Source organism: Paroedura picta, chromosome 9, assembly GCF_049243985.1.
Source record: "Paroedura picta isolate Pp20150507F chromosome 9, Ppicta_v3.0, whole genome shotgun sequence".
NCBI lineage: Eukaryota > Metazoa > Chordata > Lepidosauria > Squamata > Gekkonidae > Paroedura > Paroedura picta.
The window spans coordinates 12136522-12163373 of NC_135377.1; the positions used below are offsets into that span (position 1 = coordinate 12136522).

At 46.0% G+C, this 26852-nt stretch overlaps 2 protein-coding genes across 4 annotated transcripts in view; both read left to right on the forward strand.

The window, feature by feature from the left end:
* Positions 1–1537: 1537 nt before the first annotated feature.
* On the forward strand, positions 1538–13078 carry DSCC1 (DNA replication and sister chromatid cohesion 1). Of its 2 annotated transcripts, XM_077351597.1 has the most exons (10): positions 1540–1836; positions 2686–2851; positions 5533–5667; positions 6525–6615; positions 7766–7904; positions 8191–8243; positions 9611–9765; positions 11466–11614; positions 12570–12689; positions 12835–13078. In XM_077351597.1, exons 1-9 carry the CDS (start codon positions 1667–1669, stop codon positions 12676–12678), a joined length of 1167 nt encoding a protein of 388 aa, XP_077207712.1. In that variant the 5' UTR covers positions 1540–1666; the 3' UTR covers positions 12679–12689; positions 12835–13078. The 2 variants fall into 2 exon arrangements, with proteins under 2 accessions (XP_077207713.1, XP_077207712.1); XM_077351598.1 differs by lacking the exons at positions 5533–5667; positions 12835–13078 and having other exon boundaries at positions 1538–1836; positions 12570–12744.
* Positions 13079–15133: 2055 nt separating this feature from the next.
* Positions 15134–26852, forward strand: part of TAF2 (TATA-box binding protein associated factor 2) — a 57149-nt gene continuing 45430 nt past the window's right edge. The window contains exons 1-5 of one of the 2 annotated variants that reach the window (XM_077351595.1): positions 15134–16035; positions 18046–18103; positions 21013–21173; positions 25355–25473; positions 26152–26293. In XM_077351595.1, the coding sequence (XP_077207710.1) occupies positions 15953–16035; positions 18046–18103; positions 21013–21173; positions 25355–25473; positions 26152–26293 (563 nt within the window). In that variant the 5' untranslated portion in view covers positions 15134–15952. Of the gene's footprint in view, positions 16512–18045; positions 18104–21012; positions 21174–25354; positions 25474–26151; positions 26294–26852 lie in introns of both variants that reach the window. The other variant, XM_077351596.1, reaches the window with a different exon arrangement.

The following is a 26852-nucleotide window of genomic DNA, read 5'->3' on the forward strand; positions in this document are numbered from 1 at the left end:
ATAAAAATGATCCAGGGCCTGGGGACCAAGCCCAATGAGGAAAGGCTGAGGGACTTGGGAATGTTCAGCCTGGAGAAGAGGAGGTTGAGAAGGAACATAATTACTGTCTTTAAGAATCTGAAAGGTTGTCACTTAAGAGGAGGGAAGGGAGTAGCTCCTGTTGGCAGCAGAGGTGGACCTGCAGTAGTGGGTTTAATTACAGAACCATAGAATAACAGAGTTGGAGTGGATGTCATGGGTCATCTAGTCCAACCCCCTGCACTATGCAGGTCACTCACAACCCTATTTTTCATTCACAGTAACTTGAGCCTCTTGTGGTGCAGAGTGATAAGGCAGCCGTCTGAAAGCTCTGCCCATGAGGCTGGGGGTTCAATCCCAGCAGCCGGCTCAAGGTTGACTCAGCCTTCCATCCTTCCGAGGTCAGTAAAATGAGTACCCAGCTTGCTGGGGGGTAAACGGTAATGACTGGGGAAGGCACTGGCAAACCACCCCGTATTGAGTCTGCCATGAAAACGCTGGAGGGCGTCACCCCAAGGGTCAGACACGACTCAGTGCTTGCACAGGGGATACCTTTACCTTTACCCTGCCACCCCCTTGAACCTTCAGAGAATCAGTCTCTCGGTCAGATGGCTATCTGTAGAATGGTGTGTTTTCCAGAAGGCCCAGAAAACAGTGGGGTTCTGCAGGAAGCAGATACATGTTAGAGGTAGAAACCCCCTCCAGTTGTGAGCATAAGCAATAGCTGGAGAAGATTGTTACTAGGACAGAAACATAGGGGGAGTTGTCCATTGATAGTATGCCTTTGCTATAGCAACTGGTCCCCTACCTGTTGTGCCAGTCTGCCCCCTAGTGGCATAGTTGCGCCCTACAACAAGGCCGAGAAGTTGCGAGAGAGTCAACACCACTTTCCCAGAGCGAAACTCAAGCCTGGTAGCAATTTAAACACCCACAAGGCATAAACTCTTGAGAAAATATGTACGTCATCGGACTAAGAAAGACTGCTTAAAAAACATTTTTAAAGAAAGAACTGCAATTAACTGTGTCCCAAAAGATTATAAAAACAGTAATTTTAACATTGCAAAAAGTAGGACGAGTGAACCGCTGCCTGCTTTAATGCTAAAATCTGGAACACAAAATTGCTAGCCTAAAAAGCTGGGGTCGATCCCGGTGAAGAAAATGAGGCTTCAGAATAGACATGCACACAAAACCGGCGTGCACCCTCCCCCCTTTAGCTGGAGAAGTTAACTGCCACCCATTTTGTTGGTCCTTACGGTGCTACTGGCAATAGCTGTTCCCTCCCCTGACGACGAATAAGACAGGAAGACCAGAAAGGGCGCCTCTTATTAAGCTCTTAAAAGCCATTTCCAAATCCTTAAAGGCAACTCCAGATTCTCGCCCCCGGCGTCCACTTCCCCGAGGCAGCCTGCCTGCGAACCACAGAGCCAACCTTTGCAACATCGCCTTGCCGTCCGCCGCGCGCAGCCAAGTGCCGCCCCGCCCCTCCCCTCCGCCTTTATACAGACCGCCGAATCCCCGCCCACTGTGTATCACGTGAGGCCCATTGGCGCGCTTTCGGCGGCGGGCCGTTTCCTCGACCTCCGAGGTTGCTCCTGGCAACCGTAACGGCCAAGCCTCCTCCACCCCCCCCCCCCCCCGCGGCCAGACGATGCGGAGCCGGGAGGAAGTGGACGCCACGCTGCAAGTGGCCAAGGTGGACCCGGCGGAGCTGCTGCCGGCCGCGCAGTGCCTCAGCTTCAGCGCCCAGGCGGACGCCGCCGACTGCTACCTCCTGCAGCTGGAGCCGGAACTTTGCGCCGAGTTGGAGGCGGGGCGGAGGTGCGTGCGCCCCCTGGCGGCCGGGAGGGAGGGAGACGCGGGAGGCTGGCGGGCGGTCTGCGCTCTCTGGCTCACCCTGGCGGCCGGGATGGCCAATAGCAGACCATTTCTCCCTGGAAATGGTTTTGGGAGCGACAATTGAGTTCAAAGCGCCGATTGATTTTCCTAGCAACGGATTGCCGCACTGCATATTTAGGGTGTTGTGACACCGTTTACTGATTTGCTACTAATTCTACTTTCTCCTGATAACTGCACTCTTATGATGTCTGCTCCATTGTCTGACAAAGTGTGCCTGCACACAGTCGCTCACCCCTTGAATAAATCTTTGTTGGCCTTAAAGGTGTCCTTGGACTCAAATTTTGTTGAGCTACTTGAGAGGAACACGACTACCCGCTTGAAGGGTTCATAAGAGTACAGAGAAAGTAAATCAGGAGCAGATTTGTAAAATCAGCCCTTTGGGTTCAGTTGTCATTCACAAAAACCTGGGGGAATAAAACGGTTGTGGTTAGTGATTAATGGCCGACACTTTCCCAGTTGTGAATTGAACCCAAAGGACTTATTTTTTTTTAAAAGGGTTCACATTAGGGTTGCCAGCTCTGGGCAGGGAAATACCAGGAGACTTTGTGGGCGGAGCCAGGAGTGGGTGGGGTTTGAGGTGGGAGGAACTTCCCTGGAGTATAATGCTATGGAGTCCAAAGCAGCAAGTTTCTACAGGGGAACTGATCTCTGTTGCCAGGAGATGTTATAATTCCAAGTGATTCCCAGATCCTGCTTGGAGGCTGTAAAGGCACATCCTAGTATTTCAGCATTAAAATCTGTGCATAACTGTAAAAACCGTCTTGCTTCCAGCCTCGTCATCCGTGGAGATAAAGAGGAACATGCCGTGCTGTGCAGCAAAAATCAGACCTACGACATGAAAATAGCCGATACCTCCAATATGCTGCTGTTTATACCTGCCTGTGAAACTCCCGAGCAGCTCTGTCCAGACACGCCCCCGTCTGTTATTTACACACAGGTATTTTCTCGAGCAGCTGGCTTTCTTGGCGGGGGAAGTTATTTAAAACAGATCATTTTGCTGATCGGTTGTGTTTGCACTCTTCCCGTCTTCCAAGTAGGGGAGGTTGTGCATGCGGGGCAGTCCCGTTTTGCGGGGCAGTCCCGGGTTTGAATGCCTGAGGAGGGGCTCTGACTCACCTACCCAGGAAACTTCCCGACAGAGCAGATGTTCGAACCCCCAGGCCAGATGAGCTGGTGGCTGGATGACCCACCAGTCTTTCAGACAGGCTTCAATAGCCTTTTCCTCTGATTCTACATTAATGGAACTTCTGCTGAGAGAAATAAAATGTGTACATGCTGTGGGGTGTGCTTACGGTTCCAAGGTCTCTCACAGCTGCCAGCAGGGGACCTGCATTCCAGGAGTGGGGAGGAGTGCAAAAGGTAACACGGGGTGCTGCTCTCACCCTGGAAGGGATGTCAAGGGGCAAAACTCTGACTTCTGAACAAAAACACTATAGCAGAATTAGATTTTTACCATAGATTTTTGCCCCAAAACAAGAGTGTTGCCCCCCTGACACCACTGATGTGCCTGTGTTGCTTCCAGATTACAGGGTGTCATCTTTAAACCCTGCTTCTTTCCTCCTTGTCCCTGGGAAGTTCCCCTGGTTCCTGAGAGCCCTAAAATGAGGGGAGAGGCTCCAACCTAGGGGATCCCCAGGCCTCAACTAGGAATCATAGAATCATAGAGTTGGAAGGGGCCATACAGGCCATCTAGTCCAACCCCCTGCTCAATGCAGGATTAGCCCTAAGCATCCTAAAGCATCCAAGAAAAGTGTGTATCCAACCTTTGCTTGAAGACTGCCAGTGAGGGGGAGCTCACCACCTCCTTAGGCAGCCTATTCCACTGCTGAACTACTCTGACTGTGAAATTTTTTTTCCTGATATCTAGCCTATATTGTTGAATCACAAGATACAAGAGAAATACTGGAACCAAAAGCTACGCCAGGCAGATTGCTTATTATCCCCTCCAGCTAACTTGAAGTAGCTTTTTGTTTCACTATTTTGCTTATATATTATGTAACCCAGGAACAGGAATTCTGGGTGTATATAGCGTGGCAGACTGGGAGCCCGGCAACCTAGGTTCAGATCCTCTCTTCTGCCCAAGGCTTATGGACCTTGGGCCCTTCACAAAATCTCAGCCTGGTCTGTTGTTGTGAGACAGTCAAGGAAGGGGGGGGTGAACATTTAAGTGTTGACTTTTATAGTGTTTTTAAATTGTTGTTTCTATTTTTTAAATAAACTTTATTTATATTGTAAGCCGCCTTGAGTTTTGTAGGTAAAGGTAAAGGTAAAGTTATCCCCTGTGCAAGCACCGAGTCATGTCTGACCCTTGGGGTGACGCCCTCTAGCGTTTTCATGGCAGACTCAATATGGGGTGGTTTGCCAGTGCCTTCCCCAGTCATGACCGTTTACCCCCCAGCAAGCTGGGTACTCATTTTACCGACCTCGGAAGGATGGAAGGCTGAGTCAACCTTGAGCCGGCTGCTGGGATTGAACTCCCAGCCTCATGAGCAAAGCTGTCAGACGGCTGCCTTACCACTCTGCGCCACAAGAGGCTCATAAGTTTTGTAGGAGTTTGTGGCTAATAAATGTTTTAAATAACATGATGTTCTAAAAACTGTTTTGAGTCTCAACTGGGGAGAAAAGCAGGATAGAAATAGGCAAATGCATGCTGTTCCCATTTGCGAGAACTAATTATCCAAAACAAAGAATGAATGAGTAGGAGCTCAGAAACCTTAAATGAATGGAAAAAATCCCAAATTAACAGTGGGAAAATAAGAAATATGTGCTGACCATCTGAACATCTGTTTAAAATAACAGTTTCCTCAGGCTATATAATGGTTTCCAATGCCACAGTTCTTCAGATATTACAAACACAGGTCTTCACACTGGAGATAATTGTATAATATTTATATGAAACACGAGAGAAGAAGCTATCATTTCTATCAGCTTTGTAATATAGTGAACGCAAATAAGTGCTACTTCTAAAGCTCCTAATTATTATTATTTTTTAATTTAATTTATGCCCTTCCATATAACTTGAGAAGAAAAAACCCTCTGAATAAGCACCAAAAATTATTTTCCACCTTCAGCCTTTGGTGGTTTAAACAGCAATATCACAATTGCCATTTTGGTGAACCCAAAAGGAAAGTTGCTCTAATTCCACAGCCCTTTATTGGGCGAATATATAGGTTGCCAGCCAATGGCTGCCTTCATCTTAAAAAGAGAACTGCTGTTCTAGTGATTCAGGCTGCAGCAGGACAGAGAGTTTTCCTCTTGTCTCCTTGGCCACACAACACGGTACAGCTGACTCCTTTGGCATAAGAACATAAGAGAAGTCATATTGGATCCGGCAAATGGCCTATCCAGTCCAACACTCTGACACACAGTGGCCAAAACCCAGGTGCCATCAGGAGGCCCACCAGCAAGTCCAGAACTACAGAAGCCCTCTCACAGGAATACTGGTTGGCAAGGGGGAGAAGAAAAAATGCAGAATATTCACAAAGAACTGAAACTGCCAGAGACCATCCAAAATGCTCCTCAGAGGGTTGTAGTGCTGATATGGCCTTAGGCCTGTTACTGATCAGGGTTCTATGTGCATTTGCTTGTGGCAGACTTCAGCTAAGGTTCCTACTGTAGATTGCAGGGTTTTCCAACAATTACTGGGAATTAAGAAGATGTCGACCCAAGCTAAAGAAACTCAAGAAACTGCTAATGGAAAGTCCTTACGAAGGGCCAGACGAGGAGAAAGAGAAAACGTCGACCAACCCAAAGGTAAAAATGGGAATGCGAAGAAGCTGCCTTCTGCTCAGGCAAAAATCGATAATTTACGAGGATTACGTGGAAAAGTGTAGATGGGAAACAACTGACTGAATCCGAAATAATAACTGTAACTGAAAAGCAACCAACATGGTAGAGGGTTTAGAATGCTGAGCTGGGCTGTACACATCCCAGAGACAGAAACATCCATCCATTTTTAAATTGTTTAATACAGTGGTCTCCAACCTGCAGGCCGCGGCCCGGTGCCGGGCCGCGATGGCCATGGCGCCGGGCTGCGGCTCCCTCTCCCCGCCCCCCCCCCCCCCGCAGTAAAAAACTTCCCAGGCTGCAAGCTTGCGGCCCGGGAAGCTTCTTACTGTGGGAGGGCAGGGAGAAGGAATCGGGGCCGGCCCGATACGGGGGGCGCGGGCGCGGGCGCGGTCGCGGCCGATGCGGGGGCATGGCCCACGCGGGCCGCGGGCCGCGCCCCAATGTCCTGCCGGTCCCCAACCTCAGAATGGTTGGGGACCACTGGTTTAATAAATCCATTTCGTGCTGCTTAAAATTATATGCACAAGCTGCCTTGAAAACCTCAGCAGTTGGGATCTCTGTGTACAGAAATAAACCGAGTACATCTCTGTGTACAGAAATAAACCCATTTCAGACAGGTTGGTTGATTTTTTTTTTTGTTTGAATTCTTGCTGGTTTTAAATTGTTGTACACCACCCTGAAATGGCTGGGCTGAGTGGGACGGTCCTATAAATCTAATTATAAATAATTAAATAAAAATAAATAATGTCACTGTAAATTCTAACAAGAGAATTAACATCCCTTGAATCCTTTTGTCCCCCCCCTTTGCGTAATGTTTGTAGTACACGACGGATGCCTTGCTAGATCAGATACAAGCAAGTGAGGAAGAAATAATGCAGCAGCTGGAGGTTTTAAAAGCATGTCAGGTTGAAGGTATGTCTTTCTGCAGAAAGATGCGTAGCTGTTTAGGACATACATAGATAGGACTCTTTCATTTTTCAAGTATTTTTATTAAAGTATAAGGCAGGGGTAGTCAAACTGCGGCCCTCCAGATGTCCACGGACTACAATTCCCACGAGCCCCCTGCCAGCAAATGCTGGCAGGGGCTTGTGGGAATTGTAGTCCGTGGTCATCTGGAGGGCCACAGTTTGACTACCCCTGGTATAAGGTATGCAGAAAGTAAAGAAAAGCATTTAGTTGCTGTATTTCCCCCTCTCTCGTCCTCCCACTGTCCCAGTTATCTTCCTTGCTTTTCATTTAGCAAGACAATACATGTAAAAGTGCCATTGTTCTTGAAATTCTTCAATTGGTTGTCTGTTGACCATAGAAGTAAGTTTTGCCATTTTTGATAAATCAGCTAATCTGTCAAGCCATAACGACATAGTTGGTGTTTCCAAAGATTTCCAGGTCTTGGCCAGGACTGGTCTTGCTGTTGTCGTAGCATAGAAAAAAAAGTTCTAGCTTTGAGGGGTAATTTATCTGGACACAAACTTAATAGCATATGTTCAGGTCTCATAGAAAACTTAGTAACAAACATCTCTTCTAATACATCATGTACTTTTGCCCAAAATTTGTTTACTTTCTCACATCTCCACCGTATATGAAAAAAGGACCCCAGTTTTTCATTACATTTCCAACAAGCATTATTGTACCCCTTGACCATTTTTGTGATTGCTTTGGGTGTTATGTACCATCTGTAAAACGCTTTGTACCAATTTTTCTCTTAAAATTTGTTTGTTAGTTTGGGAATGTTCACCCATATACGTTCCCATAGAGAGGACTAAAATGGTCTGTTGCAATTCCCCCGATTAAACCCAAAGATGGCCAGTTTTGATTATTGGCTACCTCTTCATATGTCAATGAATAGCCTTCCCATGGGGATCAAAAACTATGGAAGGACTAGGACACCCTCCACCCAAGACTCGGGCATATTTTTCTGAACATCTTGGGTAATCTGCAGAAAAAAATATTTTAAAAGTGTTAAGGGATATAGTATTCAAAAGATCAGAATGAAGCAACATCACGATGTCAGTTGTTGTTCATACCTGTTAAAGTAAAGAATGTCATCTTCTGTGCCTGGTAGGATATTGGAGGATTCTTGACTTTGATTATGAGATGAAACTGTTGAATCATGTGACTCAGCTGATATATACAGAATCGTGGTCATTCAGCAAGGTTCCTTTAAGTACCTGCCTTCAAGAGCTTGGACCTCTGGAGCCCAAGTAAGTTCTTTGTTAGCAAACTGCTGGAATTCCCAAAATCTTGGGGCTCATCTACTAGGACCTGTTCTAGTTGGAACCTTCACATTAAAGAAGGAGAAAAATTAAGAGACAAGTTTTACAATTTGTATAGCTTTACTTATTGGAAAGACATATTCTGTAAAATATTGATATTGTTACTTGATTGTAAGCCTAAGGAACAGGTTTACTTTACTGCTCTGTGTATAACTACAAACGGTCCCACTTTTCTTTGTTGCATCCTGAAATAAACAAATTATGTTTGTTCCAGGGAAATGATAGAACACATTCTTAGGAGCTATGGAAGACAAACCATCGTCGAAGGTAAGCTCTCCTTGCGAATGCATGTTGGAAGTCCTTCAAATAACGAAGAAGAAGAATAAGAAGAGTTGGTTCTTATATGCCGCTTTTCTCTACCCGAAGGAGGCTCAAAGGGGCTTACAGTCGCCTTCCATTCCTCTCCCCACAACAGACACCTTGTGGGGTGGGTGAGGCTGAGAGAGCGCTGATTTCACTGCCTGGTCAGAACAGTTTTATCAGTGCCATGGCGAGCCCAAGGTCACCCAGCTGGCTGCATGTGGGGGAGCGCAGAATCGAACCTGGCATGCTAGATTAGAAGTCCGCACTCCTAACCACTACACCAAACTGGCTCTATACAACAGGCACGAGGTGCTGTACAACAGGTACATGCAAAATGGCAAACAAAACTGCCCCCCCCAATGATCAGAATGGTGCCTCATCAGGCCAAACTAGAGATGATTCCTGCAAACTAGAAATGATTCTGGGATTGCCATTATGCAGGACTGATCACCTATTTAAACCTGGGTCTGCCCCAGGCACTTTCCTCTCAGCCTGGCTTGGTGGCGGTGGAAAGTGCCATCTAGTGGGCAGCCCCACAGGGTTTTCATGCAATACACGAACAGGTAGTTTGCCATTGTCTGGACTTCCCAAGGTCTGATGAGATCGGGATAGCCGGGGCTGCCCATAGCTTAGCTGAAGGCAAAGTACTTGAAGTGAGAGTGTGAGATTGACAGGGGAGGGATAAGATCCGGCCAAAAGCAGAGCAGGATAGCTTCGCAACACCCAGCAGGGCACCGATTTGCTGTAAAAACTGGAGAGGTACACACTTGTACGTGTGTGTGTGTGTGTGTGTGTGTGTATCGTGGTGCTTGACAATGAGAGGTGCAGGATAGAGACATAACTGCACTCTTTCCTCTAGCCCAGGGGTGGCCAATTTGTAGTGCTCTGGATGTCCATAGACTACAATTCCCATGAGCCCCTGCCAGGATGGGAATTGTAGCCACAGCTTGGCCACCCCTGCTCTATTTCATGTCCTTATTCCCTTCCCTATGAAACCCATCCCGCCCCCAGTTTTCTTACAGAGCGTTTAGCTTGTGTGAGCACATGTACACAAACTCTCCACAAACAAGTAGTACAGTTTTGTGTATTAACAGGAGGCAACCGAATGCCGTGTTTCCTTAGATCTCAATGGGCTAATTGAGGCACAGACTTTGTGGCTCACTGCTTCCTTCATCTAACGTGTTGTATAAACCAGATCAGCTTTTCCAGCTTGGCCCAGGCTTCATAATTTCAGGGAGACGGGGATCCCCCACATTTTTAAAACAAAAGGAAAAAGGTTTCCTGTATATTGAATCCGGGTTCCAAGATTTGTGTTCTTCATTCTTTTCTAGGCGAGATTTTCTATGAAATGAACGAAGAGAAGATCTGCAGAGCCACGGCACAAATGCTCTTGCAAAATGCAGTCAAATTCAGCCTCTCAGAATTCCAAGAAGTGTGGCAGCAAAGCGTCCCCGAAGGGATGACAACGAGGCTGGACCAGTTAAAGGTAATGCAGAACCAGTAAAACACAAATACATTTTCTTCTATGTGTTTCCCCAATATCTTAAGGTAGACATGTCCACTGGACAAGAGATTATACCATATTAATACACATGCTTTGCTGCGGTTCTCCTTCCATATTCGTAATGCATTATTTGTTGACTGCCCCATTTTGTTGACAGAATTCATAATTATTATAATAACTAGTAAAAAAGCCCACTGCAGTCAAAATGCAGTGGGCGCCAGGAGGGCAGGCCATGAGGGCGGCGGGGCTCAGTGGGCTGGGTTGGCAAGGTCAGGTTTGTGCTGTGGGGCCGGGGGCTCGTGGCCTACCTGGAGTGCGGTAGGCTGGCAGGCCGTGGTGGAGGGCGGCGGCACCGGCGCTGAGGGCTCCTGAAGCATGTTGCTGGTGGCGGAGCTCCCAAGGCGTCCTCCGGAGGGCGGCAGTGACTGGGTGGGGCGAGGGGGCGATGTCCCGTTGCGGCGGCGCATCCGGCGGCGACTGAAGAGGCGATGGGGCTCTGACGCTTCCGACACAGGCAGGCCGAGTTCCAAAATGGTGCCCGCCCCAGCACCGGCGACGGCTGCGCGGAGCAGCGACGGGCGAGCGCGGACACACGGGCCCCGCACGGCGACTGCGTCCCCGGCCCCGCCGCGGTTTGGCGGCGGCTCGGCCGGTCTCCTTTTGCCCGGGAAGAAGTCCACACCGCTGGTCTTGGAGATCGAGCCGAGGCATCCTCCGTTGGGCGGCGGTGGCTGGCCGGGCTAGACTCAGGCGCCTCCGGGCTCGACTCAGGCGGCGGGTAGGGAGTCCCCGGCAGCCGCGCTCCACGTGACTGCCGGGGGTTCCCTCCGTCGGCGGCCTGACGCGGCGAGAGGCGCAAAGTGCCTCTCACCGCGTCCGCCCGCCGCCCGCGGGAGCCCCCGGCAATCGCGTGGAGCGCGGCTGCTGGGGACTCCCTACCCGCCGCCTGAGTCGAGGCCGGAGGCGCCTGAGTTGAGAGTCGGCGAGAGGCGCTTCGCTGCGTCAGGCCACCGGGCAGGGAGCCCCCGGCAGCCGCGCTCAGCCGCGTGTCAGGCCGGGAGCAACTGTGAGCTGCGCTGCGCGCGGCTCGCAGTTCCTGGGGCTGGGAATCGGAGGGACCAATCGGCAGGTGCTTCGCGCCTGCCGATTGGTCCCTCCGATTGTCTGTCATGAGGAAGGGTCCAATCTGGACCCTTCCTCATCCCGGACTCATCCCGCCCCAGGACCCCTTACTGTTTTATTTAGTCCGTGGCGCCCGCGGCGCCACGGGCGCTGTTAAGATAATTCTTTATTTCTATCCTGCCCTTGTTGGCACAGGGGCAGGTAACAACCGACTCCAAAACAGTCATACAAGATTAATAAAAACATTAATTAAATCATTAAACAATTGAACTGCCACCTCCTAATGATAGTTCAGACCTTTCTGAGGTTGGCCAGAGCACAGAGGGGCTGATGGATGGGTTCAGGGAGCCAGTATCTTGATGTTTACACCTGGCCCCAACCATAGGCCTGGTGGAACAGCTCAGGTTGGCAGGCCCTCCAGGACCTGAAACAGTTCCAGAGGGCCTGTAAGAAAGAGCCGTTCCGCCATATTGCCTTGCTATGTGAAATCCTCCTTAAGCCCTGTAACCACTGCTGTGGGTGTATAGCTCCTTCCCTCCTCCTCATGTTGTTTCTTCCAGAGTTTGGCTCTTGTGGATCGATCCTCCAGACCGGAGACTATCTCCTTGCTAAATGTCGAAGACTTGCCTGAGGAGAGCCAGGAAAGATTTAACAGCTTATTCACCATTCGGGAGAAGTGGACTGAAGCCGATATAGCTCCATATATACAGTAAGTAGCTTAAATGCCTGCTGTGCATCGGGGTGGGTGGATGTTAAGTTCTTTATTCACATGGTTCCCTTCACATTTTGGTTCTGCTCCTGTGTTTTCTTTAGCCTCCCACAACTCCCTTTATTTGTACGTTCCTTTCTTCTTCTTTAAATCTGTATACGTGGTTTCCTTGGGGAGAATTCACTGAATCCTGACAGCTTCAGGCATCACTTACAGACTGATTCCAGCAGTCCAGCAGAGGATGAATACTTTAGTCTTAAATTGTGGGCTGGACTGATTGCCACTCCCCAACCTCCCTTGACTGTCTTTCTGCCAGTTGTGCAGGCAGCCTGCTTGTCACCAGGTTTTTCTAGATATATCAAACTCTCCGCTTTGCAGTTTTATTTCAGTATAACTATTTCCATGACTGAAACATGCTGCAATATTCAAGTCATTGGCCTTATTTTCCGCTCCTACAACTACCTGTTTATCTACATTCTATCATAAAAAGAGCACCGGACCAAGTGTCCATCTAGCCAACCTTTCGTGACCTTCCCTACACAGAATTTTGACTTTTCGTTATTTCACATCGAGTCAACATTTTCATTACAACAGCTGCCAGAACCCCAGAATCTCTCTCCTGGTCAGCTTTGATCAGGGGAGGCTGACCAGAAATCCTTGCTTCATTCCCTTTATTGACTCGGTGTACCATTCGCTTCACAGCATCAGTTGCAGGTTTTCTCCTTGTTTTCATACCTCTTCTGGGCCATGCTCCCTTTTATGGCTGCTCCAGGTCCAGCTGCATCATTTTCACAAGATTTGCTCCATTCAGCTTTTTTCAGCCTGGAGTGTGACGTGGTTGAGGGTGTTCTGTAATAAGCTTCAGAAATATTCCAAAATCACTGAAACATTTTGTCCTATTTGATTGAATTTAAAAAAAAACTGCATAAAAGGTGTCTCTTTTCTATTTTTGCAGGGACTTGTGTTCAGAGAAGCAAACGATTGGTGCGTTGCTGACAAAATATGCCCGCTCTTCGACACAGAACGGAATTAAAGTTTATAATTCTAGACGGCCCATTTCATGAGAAGCAGCATTGCTTAAAGCAGGGGTAGTCAAACTGCGGCCCTCCAGATGTCCATGGACTACAATTCCCAGAAGCCCCTGCCAGCATTCGCTGGCAGGGGGCTCCTGGGAATTGTAGTCCATGGACATCTGGAGGGCCGCAATTTGACTACCCCTGGCTTAAAGGTTGACTATCAGATGGTGGCTCATATATGGGGGGGCTAGGTTTGTATCACTTGGTTAAAGTCTTTCATTGAGCATGCAAGCACATTAAAAGGCACTGGGATTCTTGGGAAAGTTCAACATATTACAGAGGAATTCCTCTCCCCCCCCCCAATTGGGAAATGTATCTATAATGATCCAAAACATATTCACAAGACTTTGTTTTAGTCGTTTAGAAATAAAAATACACGTTCCTTGGATCCTCTGATTTTGCCTTCAAGTGGTCTGATAATATGATGGCAGGAAGCTGCTCAAGGCAGGAGGACCGGTATGTAGGAAAGCACTCGGGTTGAGGGCCTTTTCTTTCCTCTTCCAGAAAATACTGGCTTTTGTCTTTGGTAGACTCCTGTTGTTTACCATGGTGTGTATCTGGCCTAGTGGAAGGCTGAATAGTTATTACTCCCATTACTAGTCTTAGAGTAATCTTCCTGGGGTCTAAAGGGACTGAAGAAGAGGGGAGCCCTTTAGCTGCTCTACCATCAGCCAGTTGAAGCTCATATACTAATCCTAGCTTCCAGCGAGCTCACCGGTTGTCCTATTTTATTCCCACAACACATTTGGGAGATTTACTAAGCCCGAGGGAGCATGTGCCTGGATTAAGCTTTCTAGCATCTCCAGTTAGTGGCTGCTGGGTAGCAAGTTTGTTGCCAGCGACTCACTTGACAGCTATCAATGAAAGCATCACTAATAACTCATCATCCATGCCGTGGCCATTGTGCAGTTAGAGGCACAGCACTGCCTTTCTGCTTGGCTCTCACTGTTATGAACCCTGGCCAGGGGCTCCATAGCTTTGTGTAAGTCCTCAAAGAACCAGCACAAGAGATTCAGGTTTATTCACAAGGAGATCTTGAATAACCAAGTAAAGTTATCGAACCAGATGTAGGATAAGCTTCAATCAGCTGGCCTCAAGAGCGCATAAACACATCAAAGGTTAGCCAAACCTTGAGACCGAGTGCATAACTAAAACAACACATCTTATACCCTTGATGCTGGTTCTGAGAATGATTACTGAAGCTATCCCAAAGAGATGGCTGGGCCAGGCCATCTTGCCCCTGGCTTCCGGAAGGGTGGAGAACCAACCCAGGCCTTGGAGATAAACTATGCTAATCATGGAAGACAGAAAGTTCCCCTGGGAATAGCTAATACTATCCTCCCTCAGGGCGACTCAGCACCAACGTGTACCAAAGATGGAGTCCCTGAGGTTAATACACTCATGACAGAGGGGAAGAGGACTGAAACTCAGCAAAGGGGACTCACTAATGGGAGAGGGGAATAGATGTCAGGCTTTATTTTAATACTGTTTTGTGTTAGCCTGTGAATAGTTTGTTTTTCATTTGCTTGTTTGGACAAATTTATCCCAGTTTTTTATATATATATATATATAATGGGTGCTTTCCCTTTTGTCCTGCCAACCTATACCCCTCCTTTCGGCTCTCTACAACAAAATGAAGTCCTGTGGCCACTTAACACTTTGTGGCAGAGGGTTTTCGAATCTAGAGCCCACTTCATCCGCTGCACAAAGACCACCCTCTAGGAGTAGCATGGACACAAAACAGGAATATATTTTAAAAACACCTGGATCAAAAATTTATGGGAGTCAAGAAGTAGGGTTTGTGTAGAATCATAGAGTTGGAAGGGGCCATACAGGCCATCTAGTCCAACCCTCTGCTCAACGCAGGATCAGCCCTAAGCATCCTAAAGCCTGTAGTTGATAAGCACAGGTGGAGAATATATAAGGGGACTGCAGTAACTATCCACAGCAGTTGTATTGGGTGATGCCTGAATATAACTTTTCGAGATCATAGAATCATAGTTGGAAGGGGCCATACAGGCCATCTAGTCCAACCCCCTGCTCAACGCAGGGTCAGCCCTAAGCATCTGAATAGTAACATCACAGGTTTTCTCACAATTCCTCCCCCAGCCCGGTTGACTGAGAATACACTAAAGGAGATCCACACCCAGGGAATGTAGTGAATTGATGCAATTGCAAACATTGCACACTCAGGCAGTTTACTCAGCATACCCCATGCCCAAGTTAAAGGGCTGCAAGATTCCCTGTTTTTCTTTTACTCCCCCATTCTGCTTGGATCCGCCTCGCACGAACTTCCCTGCCCGAAGCGCCAAATCAAGCCCATTCCTCTCTCGACTACTACAAAAAGGACACGCGCATGCGCGTTCTCTGGGGAACGCACACCTCCGCTCTTCCTTTTGCGCATGCGTCTAGACAGTCAGGCTTGGGATTTTATTATTTAGTTCTTTCTTTTCCCTAACTCTCCCGTCCCCTCCCCAGCCGCCTAACATAACTCCTCCAACCAACTGCGGTCGAAATTAAAATCAAACAACCCACGGACCAAGGCTGTGCCCTTTGAACTACGGCGGCAGGTCGGAGGTCGCCAATAAAATGGCGCCCTCAGAACGCGCAAAGCTGATTGGGCGCGCGGGCGACGGGCCGAGCGGGAGAAGGCGAAGCGCGAGCGGCCTCTGAGGGGAGTCTTCGGAGCGCGCGGCTGAGAAGAAACGCCGGTCTCCGGACGACCCGCCGCCAGCCCCCCTCTGCGCCTGCGCCCGGGACAACCCGCCTCGAGCCTCGCCGCGCCCGAGGGACAGCGACGCTCCTGCGAGGAGGGCAACCGCCGCACCCCTGCCCGAGGCTCCAGCCCTGCAGAGTCCCCTCCCGCGTCCGCCTTTGCAGCCTCCCAAGATGCCGCCGCCGCTGCTCCGCTAACAGCCGTCCGACTGTGCCTCTCCTATGGGTTACCCGCAAAGTACACGTGTGCTGGGACGCCCCCGCAGTGAATGAGCCGCGCCCCGGCTGGGAACTCGCAGGTCTGCCTGGGATCCTCCATCCCAGCCTCGAGCCGGATGGTCCCTTCCAAATTAGACCGCGCAGGAGTGCAGCCAAGTTACTCCTGGTGGCCCCAATTCACAGAAAGCGCACCAGTTCAAAAACTTACTGTTATTTTGGAGGTTTCTGTAAGAAGCCACCCTTGCGTTGACTATATATCCATAGACCTGCCCGAGAATCTTGGTGGCAGGCAGGGGCTGTTCCGAAAAACAGGTCAAGAGGACTGCTGATGGCTTATTGCCGGTGTTCCTTTTGTTCATATGGGAATACCGATGATAAACTTCTAAAAGGCCTCTCCCCAGAACCGTGCTGGTGAGAGATCACTTTTTCCATTAGACGACTGTCTGCTGAAAGAAATAGTCTTGCCAGTAGCTTGTTTTGAAAGTACATAGTGGACATTGCTAGTTTAGATGAGAATTTCAGAATATACATTCCAGCTGTACTCCCCTTGCTTCATTCACTCAATGGATGGTATCCTTGGAACCAGACATATTGTATAAATCTAGTTTAATGGATCCGTTTTTTTCCAGTTTTTAGAAAGATCCTTTATAAAATGCCCTAGATGCATTTTGGTTTTATGGTCCTGTTCTGGTTATGCCCAAATCTGCTGTTCTAAGACTTGATGATGAAAGATCTGCAGTAAGAAGAGAAGTTCACAAAGAAAAGTTAGAAGGCTCCTGTTGAAGATGGTGATGATGTGCATTTGATTCTCAAAAAAGTTCAGTGCTGTTCAGGATGAACAGGAAGAAAGGAGACAAAGGATTTGAGAGCCCAAGACCATATAAATTATAAGTATCTATGATAACATTTTGTGCATGTTTTGATGATTTTAAAGTATATGACACCGGAAACAACAAAGCACGTGTTTACTAAAGGCTAGTAAGCAGAAATGCTCTAGTGGGAAGGCCGTAGAGTTATCAAAATAGTACTTTGAAAAGCAGTTTTAAGTTCCTTATTTGTTTGCACTATTTATAGTCTGACTTTCTTACTGAGACTCAAGGCATATCACACAGTGTCGTAAAGAAATGGGAAACACTATACTTGCTTTTAGTACAGAGGAGGGTCTGTGTTCTGTGATAGAGCATCTGCTTGGCAAACAGAAAGTCACAGGTTCAATTCCCTGTGTCTTCTGCTGAAAGAACCGGGGAGTAGATGATGCAAAAGTAGATGATGCTTGAGACCCTGGGGAGCAACTGCTATGAGGAGACAAGACTGCTCTTGATGCACCAGTGGTCTGATTCATTGTAAGGCAGCTTCACGCAACTCAGGCCTGACAATTCCCTGATCTTTACAGCCAAACTTAGCTTTATTCCTGAAAGTAGCATTGAACGCAATCCACAAATAAAGTCAATTACAGTATTTTAAATTCTGTGCATTACTTTTAGGAATGTTGGGCAAGCTAGGATTAGCTCCTCTTTTTACCTCATTTTAGAACTAGAGTGTGGATTTGCAACCAAAATAAACTGTCTTTATTAGCAAGCTAGGTTTCTGAAATAATAACTAAGAAAGGATTGCATTGGAATCAGAATGGTTTATCATTCCCCCCCTCCCTCCAATTTATAGCCCGCCTTATTCCAAAGCTCAAGACGGGTTAAAGAAAAGTTATACCCCCAATATATAACCTCTCCCCTAAATCCAACACCCCAATAAAACATCAAGATCTCGAAATTCCCTTCAGACAACCACCAGGGGGGTCCACTCAATGATCTAGGGTAGCCTGCGGGCGGCCCAGTGATCTTAAGAATCATGTAAAACAAACTTGGAGACAACATGGATTGGGGGAAGGGCTTTTTTTTTTTTTGGCCACATCCTGTTTGTGCTGTTCAGGGGAAAGGGAGTTGTGGAATGATTAAAGACTTAAGTGTCCGAAGGTGCACCCTAGGGCCACTTCTTGTTATGCCACTGTAAGTAATACACATGTTGATATATCTAAGTGTGTGCGAGGAAATTTGTTACTCTTTTTGGGTTCATAGAAGCTCTGCTGATGTTATTAACTGTTCTTTTAAAGCAAGGAATACACAACAGTATCAGAGAAGCTTATGTTTATCATGGTGTTTAATCATGCATTCATACAAGAAAACCCTGTTACCTGCTAAATTTAATTTATGTACTGAAAATACTGTTTCTCAATTGGCAGTGGCTAAGTGGAAACTATCCCCACCCCTGTAAGTGACTTACCTCACCTATGTCTAAAAACCATTATATGGCACATGGGTGTGTGTAAGGCAACAGTATACTAACGTCTTTTCAAGTTGCCTGTATGTTTGTGCTTGCCAAAATATTTATTTTGAACGTTGTGTTTTCTTCCCCCCTTCTGCCCAGCACAACCCACCAGGTGGTTTGCATCAACAACATAAATTTCCAGAGAAAATCTGTGGTTGTGAGTATAACTGGTATAGAGGAAATATTTAAAATGTTCTACTTATTGCAGCTACTAATTTTGTTGAAGGGTGGGTGAACTGTTTTTCTTTATAACATCTATCCTCCTCCTCCCCCCACAGTTGTTTGCTTCATTCAGTTTTATACACTACATTTCTGTTATACCATAGATAGGAAGAGCGTACCTGAGAAGCATTGCTCTTTTCTTTATCTATCTGATCTGGCCTCCTCCTCCTGACCATCAAGCTGGTTTGCAGATGTTGAATGACATATTCTGACTTAGTTGCAAAGAGTCCTCAGATCCACATGTAGTAGTGATGCCTGTGAAAATCTACCAAAGGCTAAAATTTGACTTTGTTATACAATCATTTTAACACAAATCTTGTTTTACAAGACAGCAGGGTACAAGCACAGTAATTAATGACAACATAACAGACCAGCCAATTAGCCCAAATTCATACATTCCTTTAATAAGCCAGCTTGTCAGGAGGGTGATCTAAAAATCAAATCAATTAATATATTGATACCCCAACAAAAATCGGGAGCCAAACCAACAAAGTCCTGAACAAATATAAATTCAAAGAGAAGTCAGGTTTCGGGGTCCCAAAAGAGAAGCCTAGGAGGCAGATTTTGATGTGTCTGAGATCAGCTTACGGATCTTTCTGGAAGCAAACTTTCCGCTTTAAGCAAGATTTGAGTCTAGTAGCACATTACATTTCTAGGGTATAACCTTCTCAAGAGTCAGAACTCCCTTTGTCAAGAGCTTTGACTCTTGAAAGCTGCAACAAAGACTTCCAAACTTTATAGAAACTGAAGCTGAACTTTGTATTCCTATTTTCCTGGTCAGGTTTTTATTGTCTATTTAAGGTGGCTCCAGAATCAAGTACATCAACTTTTTAATCTAAGCATGTTATAATAAATCAATGCACCTGCCTTTTAGAACTTAAACTTTCCTCAGGGCAACAGAGTGTACGATTCAGATGGGTCTCAGGAATCATAGAGTTGGAAGGTACCTCCAGGGTCATCTAGTCCAACCCCTACACAATACAGGACACTCACAGCTACCTGCCCAGAGAGCTGGACTACTCCTGGGCCTATGCAGAGAAAGATTTTGTCACATTTTGCACTGCCAGTGGATAGTATCAGGAATGGGATTTGTGTGACCTCAACAGATAGGCTGGCACATCCAGGGGAGAGTACTCCCTAAAATACGTACAGCCTTGATTTTCCCCCTAGATTGACAAAATATGATATCCTGCATTATTGGCAAGTTAGAGGTGGCATTCCAATGGCACAGAGACTTGCATCTTGAATTGACCTGGATGTGATTAGGCGCTCAATGCAGTCTCCTCAGCACAGGTTGTACATGTTGATGCCATTTCATCCTTGAGTGGATGCAGTGCGCTACATTCTGCAGAAACTGCTGAGTGACTTTCATGGGCAGCCCTGCATGAGGGGCTTTACAGGAGTCAGCTTGGAAGGTGGCAAAGTCTGTAGTGATAATTGCTGGGTTCCTCCCTTGTAGAGAAAGCCACTGTGACATGAATAGTTACATTCCTCCACCTTGTGTTGATAGAGAATGGTGGCTTTCATTTGTACAACCTCTTGTTTTTCATGAGCTTTTTGTATTCCCAGAGGTCTGTAATAGATTCTGTATGTTCCATTTTATGCCCTTACCCCCCGGGCTTCAAATGAATACTTACCACCAGCAATGGTTACAATTGTTCTCTTAGATACAAATGGGTAGCCCTGTTGGTCTGAAGTAGCACAATAAAATAATTGTTCTCTTAGTTATAGTTGGGGAGGCATGAATTGTTCTTTTTTTAAAAATTTAGGGTGAGGAATGGGTATTCAAGATAGCATTGGTCACGCTGTTGCTCCAGCATGTCACTTTGCCAGCAGGTCTGGAGAATTTTCTGTTCCATTTAGGGGAGCTTCATGAGGTATTTATTTACCTTCAACACATTGAGCCTCTACTAAAAAGACAGAATGTTTTTGTCCAGGCTCTTTTGGTAACCTTGCCAGCAGTATTGCCTGCTCTGACTGGCAGTGGAATAGCTCCCCAAGGTCTCAGGTAGAGGTCTTACATCTTCTGCTACCTCATCTTTTAGCCTGATTCATCCAGGGATCTTCTGCAGTCAAAGCAAGATGCTAGAGCTCCTCCTAAAGTGCAGCCTCCGATTGGGTTGTGGTGGTACGACAGCTTTGGATTCCTTGAAGGGAATCTACAGATGGAGAGGGAATCAGAGCAACTTGTCCAGGATCAGGGCAAATGTTTAAGTTCAATAGGAAACAGTTTCCATGTATATCAGTGTTCTGTTCAGCCTTCTAAAATACCCCAAAGAGACTTTTCTGCACAAATTATTGTTAAAGCAGTCAGGATTCCTACCCCTTCCTATCCCACTGATCGCCTCCAGTCTGGTTTCTCTGCTGCCTCCATCTCTGCTGCCCTAATTGTAAAGTTAAACATGCTCACTTAAGTGATACATGTACACAGATTTCTGGCTTCTTACAGAACAGGATTATCAAGTACAAGCAACATAAATAGTGCTAGTGGAATGGGGAAAAAAGAATTGGTGAGTGTTATAGATCAGGGGTAATCAACCTGCGGTCCTCCAGAAGTTCATGTACTACAATTCCCATCAGCCCCTGCCAGCAAATGTTGTAGATAATATGTCGTAGATAATACGTTGGACCAGGTGCACCAAATTCACATACCAGAACGACTTTCAAGGAGAAAAGCCAAATTGGAGCCAGGACAGCGTTTTGTTTATTCTGACATTTCTGGTAGTGCAGAATCCTTTTTGCATGCATGTGTGCTTTTGCTTTTATCAAACTAAATCACTCTGAGTACAGACCTTTACTAAGTGTAAAACGCAAGACTGATTTCTGTGTTTGAAATCCTTACAGGGTTATGTGGAGCTGACAATATTTCCCACTGTGGCCAACCTGAATAGAATCAAGCTTAACAGCAAACAGTGTAGGATATACAGAGTGAGAGTCAATGATTTGGAAGCAGCTTTTATTTATAATGATCCCACGCTGGAAGTTTGTCACAGTGAATCAAAACAGTAAGTATAGGAGCCTGATTTGTCTGTGTTTCAGAAATTGTCAAAACAAACGGTAAACGTTTCCTTAAATACATGCAGATCAGGAAACCATCCATAAAATCATGTTTTTTTTTTCAGATTTAGCAATTAAACTGTATTTGTTAACTCACTAACAACAACAAAAAAGCATGGTTTCTCTGAAATATTAGCCTTTCTTCCAAGGAGTCTACTTTTTGTTACATAAATTGTGGCCTTTTCCTGTCTGTGAATCCACTGGTATTTAGTATCTAACCACAAATTCTCTCTAAACACAGACATTCGGAAAAAGCTGTCCCTTGGTGATAATCACAGGCAGAAAATCCCCGTATCCTATTTCCTTTAAATTACAAATCCCTTTAAATACAAGAATCCCTTTAAATTTTCTTTCAACAAGGATCCCTGAAATTAATATCGAAGATGAGATTTGTATTAATACTTATTTCTGGTGCAAAGTATGTGCCACAATAATGTGTTTTATTTATGTAATAACTGTGAGATATAAACATAAAAACCTGGTTAAGATTAAGACACAAAAACTGTTTTGCGGGTGGTTGAAATTTGCTGGGCAGGGAGCCTAATTCTGGAAAGAATTAAGTGTGCTGATTTTGGCCAAATGGGCCATTGCAGCACACTGATAGGCTGCATTTCCTGGAACTTTGTAGATTTAATCGTTTATGGGAATAGGCTGTAGCTCAGAGACTAGGATTCAGTAGAACAAAACAGTAAACTTCTAGTCATTTTTAATCCATCATGCCAGTTTTGAGAACTGAAATGCCAACATTTTCCAAGCGGGCAAATCAAGTTTACAGATCTTAGCATATTGCAGTTCTGCTGTTAATATTGGAGAAAAACGTACTGGGAAGAGGTCAGTCTGCAGCTTCAAACATAATTGAATGCTGTTGCTTATCTGGATCCACATCACTTTGGCATTACATGCATGATACTGAAAATGCAGTTGTGGCGTTGGCTGACCTCTGCTTAGCCATCGGCAAGGGAACATTAGGTCCCACTCATCGAATGAGAGATTTCTGTGCTTAACACCACTGGCAATGAACAGACTGCCTTAGTCAAACCTGTAGCACTCTCTTAACAATCTTTCCAATGTATGTTTACCTTCTATGTTTAAACCTCCTATGTTTAAAGCATGTATTCTACACCCCACACCAAATCTGATCATTTTAATATGAACCTAGGGTACATAACGGTTGGAAGATGCTCACAGTGGTTACTGCTCAACTCCCTTTCGTTGGGCCCAGGGATTACCCCAGAAATAATGTATATTTACTTCTTTAGAGCAGAACAAAATTTGAGTCCAGTGGCATCTTTAAGAGCAACAAAGTTTTATTCAAGATATATAAGCTTTCGCGCGTAAGCATTTTAACTTACTTTTCTCCATAGCATATAGACCCAAAGTGGCTTACAATGTACAAAAGACAATGGAGGCAAAATAAAATATATTTCCCAGTTACTACTTTCCATTAAGGCAGTGCATGTGGCGATAATCCTGCCGTGGTGAACCAGTCTCTCAGGCAGGCATTTGAGCTAATATGACAATTTTTACGTGATATATCAAAAAGGTCTCTGGAAATACATTCAAGTAGGTAGCCGTGTTAGTCTGAAACAATACAACAAAGTTTGAGTCCAGTAGCACTTATAAGACTAACAGAGTTGAATTCCGGGCATAAGCTTTCGTGTGCATGCATGCGAAGAAGATACTGGAGTGCCACTTAAAGGTGTCACTGGACTCAAACTTAGGTCTTTGGAAAAGTAGTCTATAAATTCTCTAAATTTCTATTTAATGAGGAATCTCTTGGTTGGCCTCGCTGTAAGTTAGGCAGTGTTGTACCCTTTCAGGATTGGGCAGGTTAGGTAGCCAACCAAATTGGGCTAGTTCATGTATGAATAATGATCACTGACTGTCAGAACTTGAATATCTTAATGCTTGATGGCTCCCAGTAAGATGGGTGGAAACCACTGTGTTTGTGGATATGCAACGTGATAAGGAAAGTTCTGTGTGACAGGTCATTCAATCAAGCAAGTCACCACTTGTGCATGCTTCAACCCTCCCTTAGAATTATGCAAGGTCAGCTAACATCTAGAACAGGGGTAGTCAACCTGTGGACCTCCAGATGTCCATGGACTACAATTCCCATGAGCCGCTGCCAGCAAATGGTGGCAGGGGCTCATGGGAATTGTAGTCCATGGACATCTGGAGGACCACAGGTTGACTACCCCTGATCTAGAACACTTTCTTAAAATGACAAGTTCTATGCTTTAGGTTTGAGGCATCTGTAACCCCTGACGTCTAGAACATGTCTTTCAAGCGATGAGGACAGTGCTGTAGGTTTGGGGCGTCTGTAAGCTCTTGTAAAACTAGCTTCTAGAACGCTTCCTTCAAATCACGAGGACTATACGAGGATTTGGGGTATCTGTAATCCCATAGGTCTTCTCACATAAATCATGGTAGCTTTCCAAGAGAGATTTAAAGAACATCCATAATGAAGCTCACTCAGTTTGTGTTGGGTGGGGAATGGGAATTGAACAAAGCACTTTGAAGTGAGATCATGTCTGATTTTTTTTTCTGCAGTTTTAACCTTTTTCTTGCGCATTGCCCAACAATGACTTTTATAAAACACATTACTAAAATTAATAAGTAAATGCAGTGTACCTTTTGCATGAGTCTGTTCAGAGGAAGGAAACAGACTGCTGCCTGTTTTCTTGGATTTTTTGTTTTGCAGAACTCGTTCATAATCTAATAGGAATCAAAAGTATCCCCTGTTCTTCATTAGATCACCCTTTAAAAGAATGCTGGAGGTATAGTATAAAGCCATCCAGCTAAGGAAATCAATTGACTGTGAAATCACCATCATTAGAGTGAAACAGGATGTAGAAGATTTCAGTGGTTTAATCGATGGGTTGTGCTGTGGTTAGTCATGGGAGGGTGGATTCTTTGAATTTCCATCCCCGTGGCCTGGAATGCAGCTTCTTTGTGCAAACTCCAAACATGTTGTAAGTCCAAGTGGAAAATTTCAGGGTCTTATACAAATGGTTTCAATCATACAGGCAGCATGTAGCCATTCATCAAACCATTATTTTGTAACAAGTGGAAAGGTGAGAATGTCTTTAGTGCACACCGCAGTAAACACAGAGGCTGCCGGTTGGCTCCTGGACCCAATCCTGCCTTTGTTTCATGCTTGTGATGTCTTGGGACTCGTACTCCCCTCAATTTGTTTGAAAGTAGTCAGTTGGGAAATATGTCCTCTTTTTTGCTTTTAAAAATAGGGTAACCTTACTACAGGGGAGAGAAGTAACACCAGCTGAAAGTCCTGTTAGAATACGCAAGACCGGTGGTGTGCCTGATTTAGCAGCATGAGAAGAATATCCTGCAGGGGGCATCAGAAGAGTTATGTAGTGAGCATCGTTAACTACATAGAGCCAGTTTGGTGTTGTGGTTAGGAGTGCGGATTTCTAATCAGGCATGCCGGGTTCGATTCTGCACTCCCCCACATGCAGCCAGCTGGGTGACCTTGGGCTCACCACGGCACTGATAAAGCTGTTCTGACCGAGCAGTGATATCAGAGTTCTCTCAGCCTCACCCACCACACAGGGTATCTGTTGTGGGGAGAGGAAAGGGAAGGCGACTGTAAGCCGCTTTGAGCCACTTTCGGGTAGGGAAAAGCGGCATATAAGAACCAACTCTTCTTCTTCTAGTTAGGAACTTCCAGGCGGTTTTCAAATAATCTCCAATTTCAAATAATCTTTTCCTACAAGCTAGTATTTGCATGTGGTGGGCTGACTCTGCTCCTTGTGCCATGCCGAAGGAGACCAAAGCGTTTGGGTCAAGGGGCTGAGTCTACCTGCAGGTGTCCTATAACTTGTGGACAGTTTCCCTGATGAGTTCTGAAGCAGTCCAGTTTTTGACGTTTTTCCGAGGGGAGGCAAAACCCTCCTCTTTCAGAAGGCCCGTGACTATTGTGCCTTTTCTGGTTCTGTGTCTTCATTGCTACCGATTGCTATATTCTTATTTGAGGCCATTTTAAACTGCGTTTTATCATCTTAACGGATCCTTCTCTCCAACGTGGGGAGAACTTCACTTGAAAACTTTCCCCGTTAATTCAGCTCGAATTTGGACCTGAAGAAGCCATTGGGCTTTCTCGTTGCAGGAGGAACCTCAACTACTTCTCCAGCGCTTACGCTGCCGCAGTCAGCGCTGTGGACCCAGATGCCGGAAACGGAGAGCTGTGCATTAAGGTGCCGTCGGAGCTGTGGAAACAAGTCGATGGTAAATTGGAGAGACCCAGTTGATCCTTAAAAGTCCTACGGGTTCTGAGCCCCAGTCCTGAATCTTTTTTCATGTGGGCGGTTTGTGGTTGGGCAGCCGATGGGCACTGCAATGTGAAGAGCCAGTGCCAGGGAAGAGCTGCTGCAGAGAAAATCACATTTCAGTTGGGAGTCATCAATTATCTTCAGAGATCCCAACTTCACAAGCACTTCACAATTATATTTCTCCCCCCCCCCCCAAGTTGTTAATATGGGTACTTTTGCAGGGCTGAATATTAAGAGCAGTTAATAAATTAATGTGGCAAAGTTAGCTAAGTGAGTCTCAGCAATCAGGGATTCCCAACCAGGTTTCTAGGGAACCCTGGAGTTACACAAGAGCTTCCCAGGGGCTATGTACCCTTTGCCAGAAATTTGTATGGCCATTGCCATACAAATCATTGGAGCCCACTTCTCCTGTTACTCTATAGGCCTAGTCTCTTTCTTCACAATGGAAACAGTATTTGACTGATTGACTGGCTCCCACATCTTCCCCACCCAGTTCTCTGAAGGCGCAAGTCAGCACTTTTTGGGTTCCTCAAAGCCTGAAAAAATTTTCAGGGGCTCCTCCACAGCCAAAAGTTTGAAAGAGGCGGATATAAATAAATACGAGCTTCAACTTGTCACTGTTTTATTGCTACAGAGCTAAAAGCCCTAAAAGTGCACATCAACTTCTCTCTGGACCAGCCGAAAGGAGGCCTTCATTTTGTGGTACCCAACGTGGAAGGCAGTTTGGCAGAAAGAGGGGCCCACGTCTTCTCTTGCGGGTATCAAAATTCCACAAGGTGAGAGTTGGACAGTTTTTGCTGATGACAGAGTGCCGCGACAGCCTCACATTTAATTCCGTTTTACTTCTTGGTTATTGCTTAGTCTTTTTAGAACCACTTCAGTCAGAGTTAATCTTATCCCAGCATAGGGGTTGGAGCGAATCTCTGTGCGCAGTCCTGTGCAGAGGCTGTCGCCCTCCATGTGTTGAAGAGACAGTGGTAAAGTGTTATTTATAGATGTAGAATCATAGAGTTGGATGGGGCCACACAGGCCATCTAGTCCAACCCCCTGCTCAGTGCAGGATTGGCCTAAAGTATTCATGTCAAGTGTTTGCCCAGCCACTGCTTGAAGATTTCCAGTGAGGGGACTCTTACCACCACCTTAGGCAGCCAATTCCACTACTATAACTTTTCCCCCTGTTATCTAGTATTTTTCCACCCATAATTTAAATCCCTTGTTGTAAGTCCTATTCTTTGCAGCTAAAAGGCACAGCTTCCTGTTCTCCTCTAAATGACATCCTTTCAAGTACTTAAAGAGAGCAATCATGTCTCCCCTCAACCTCCTCCAGAATGAACA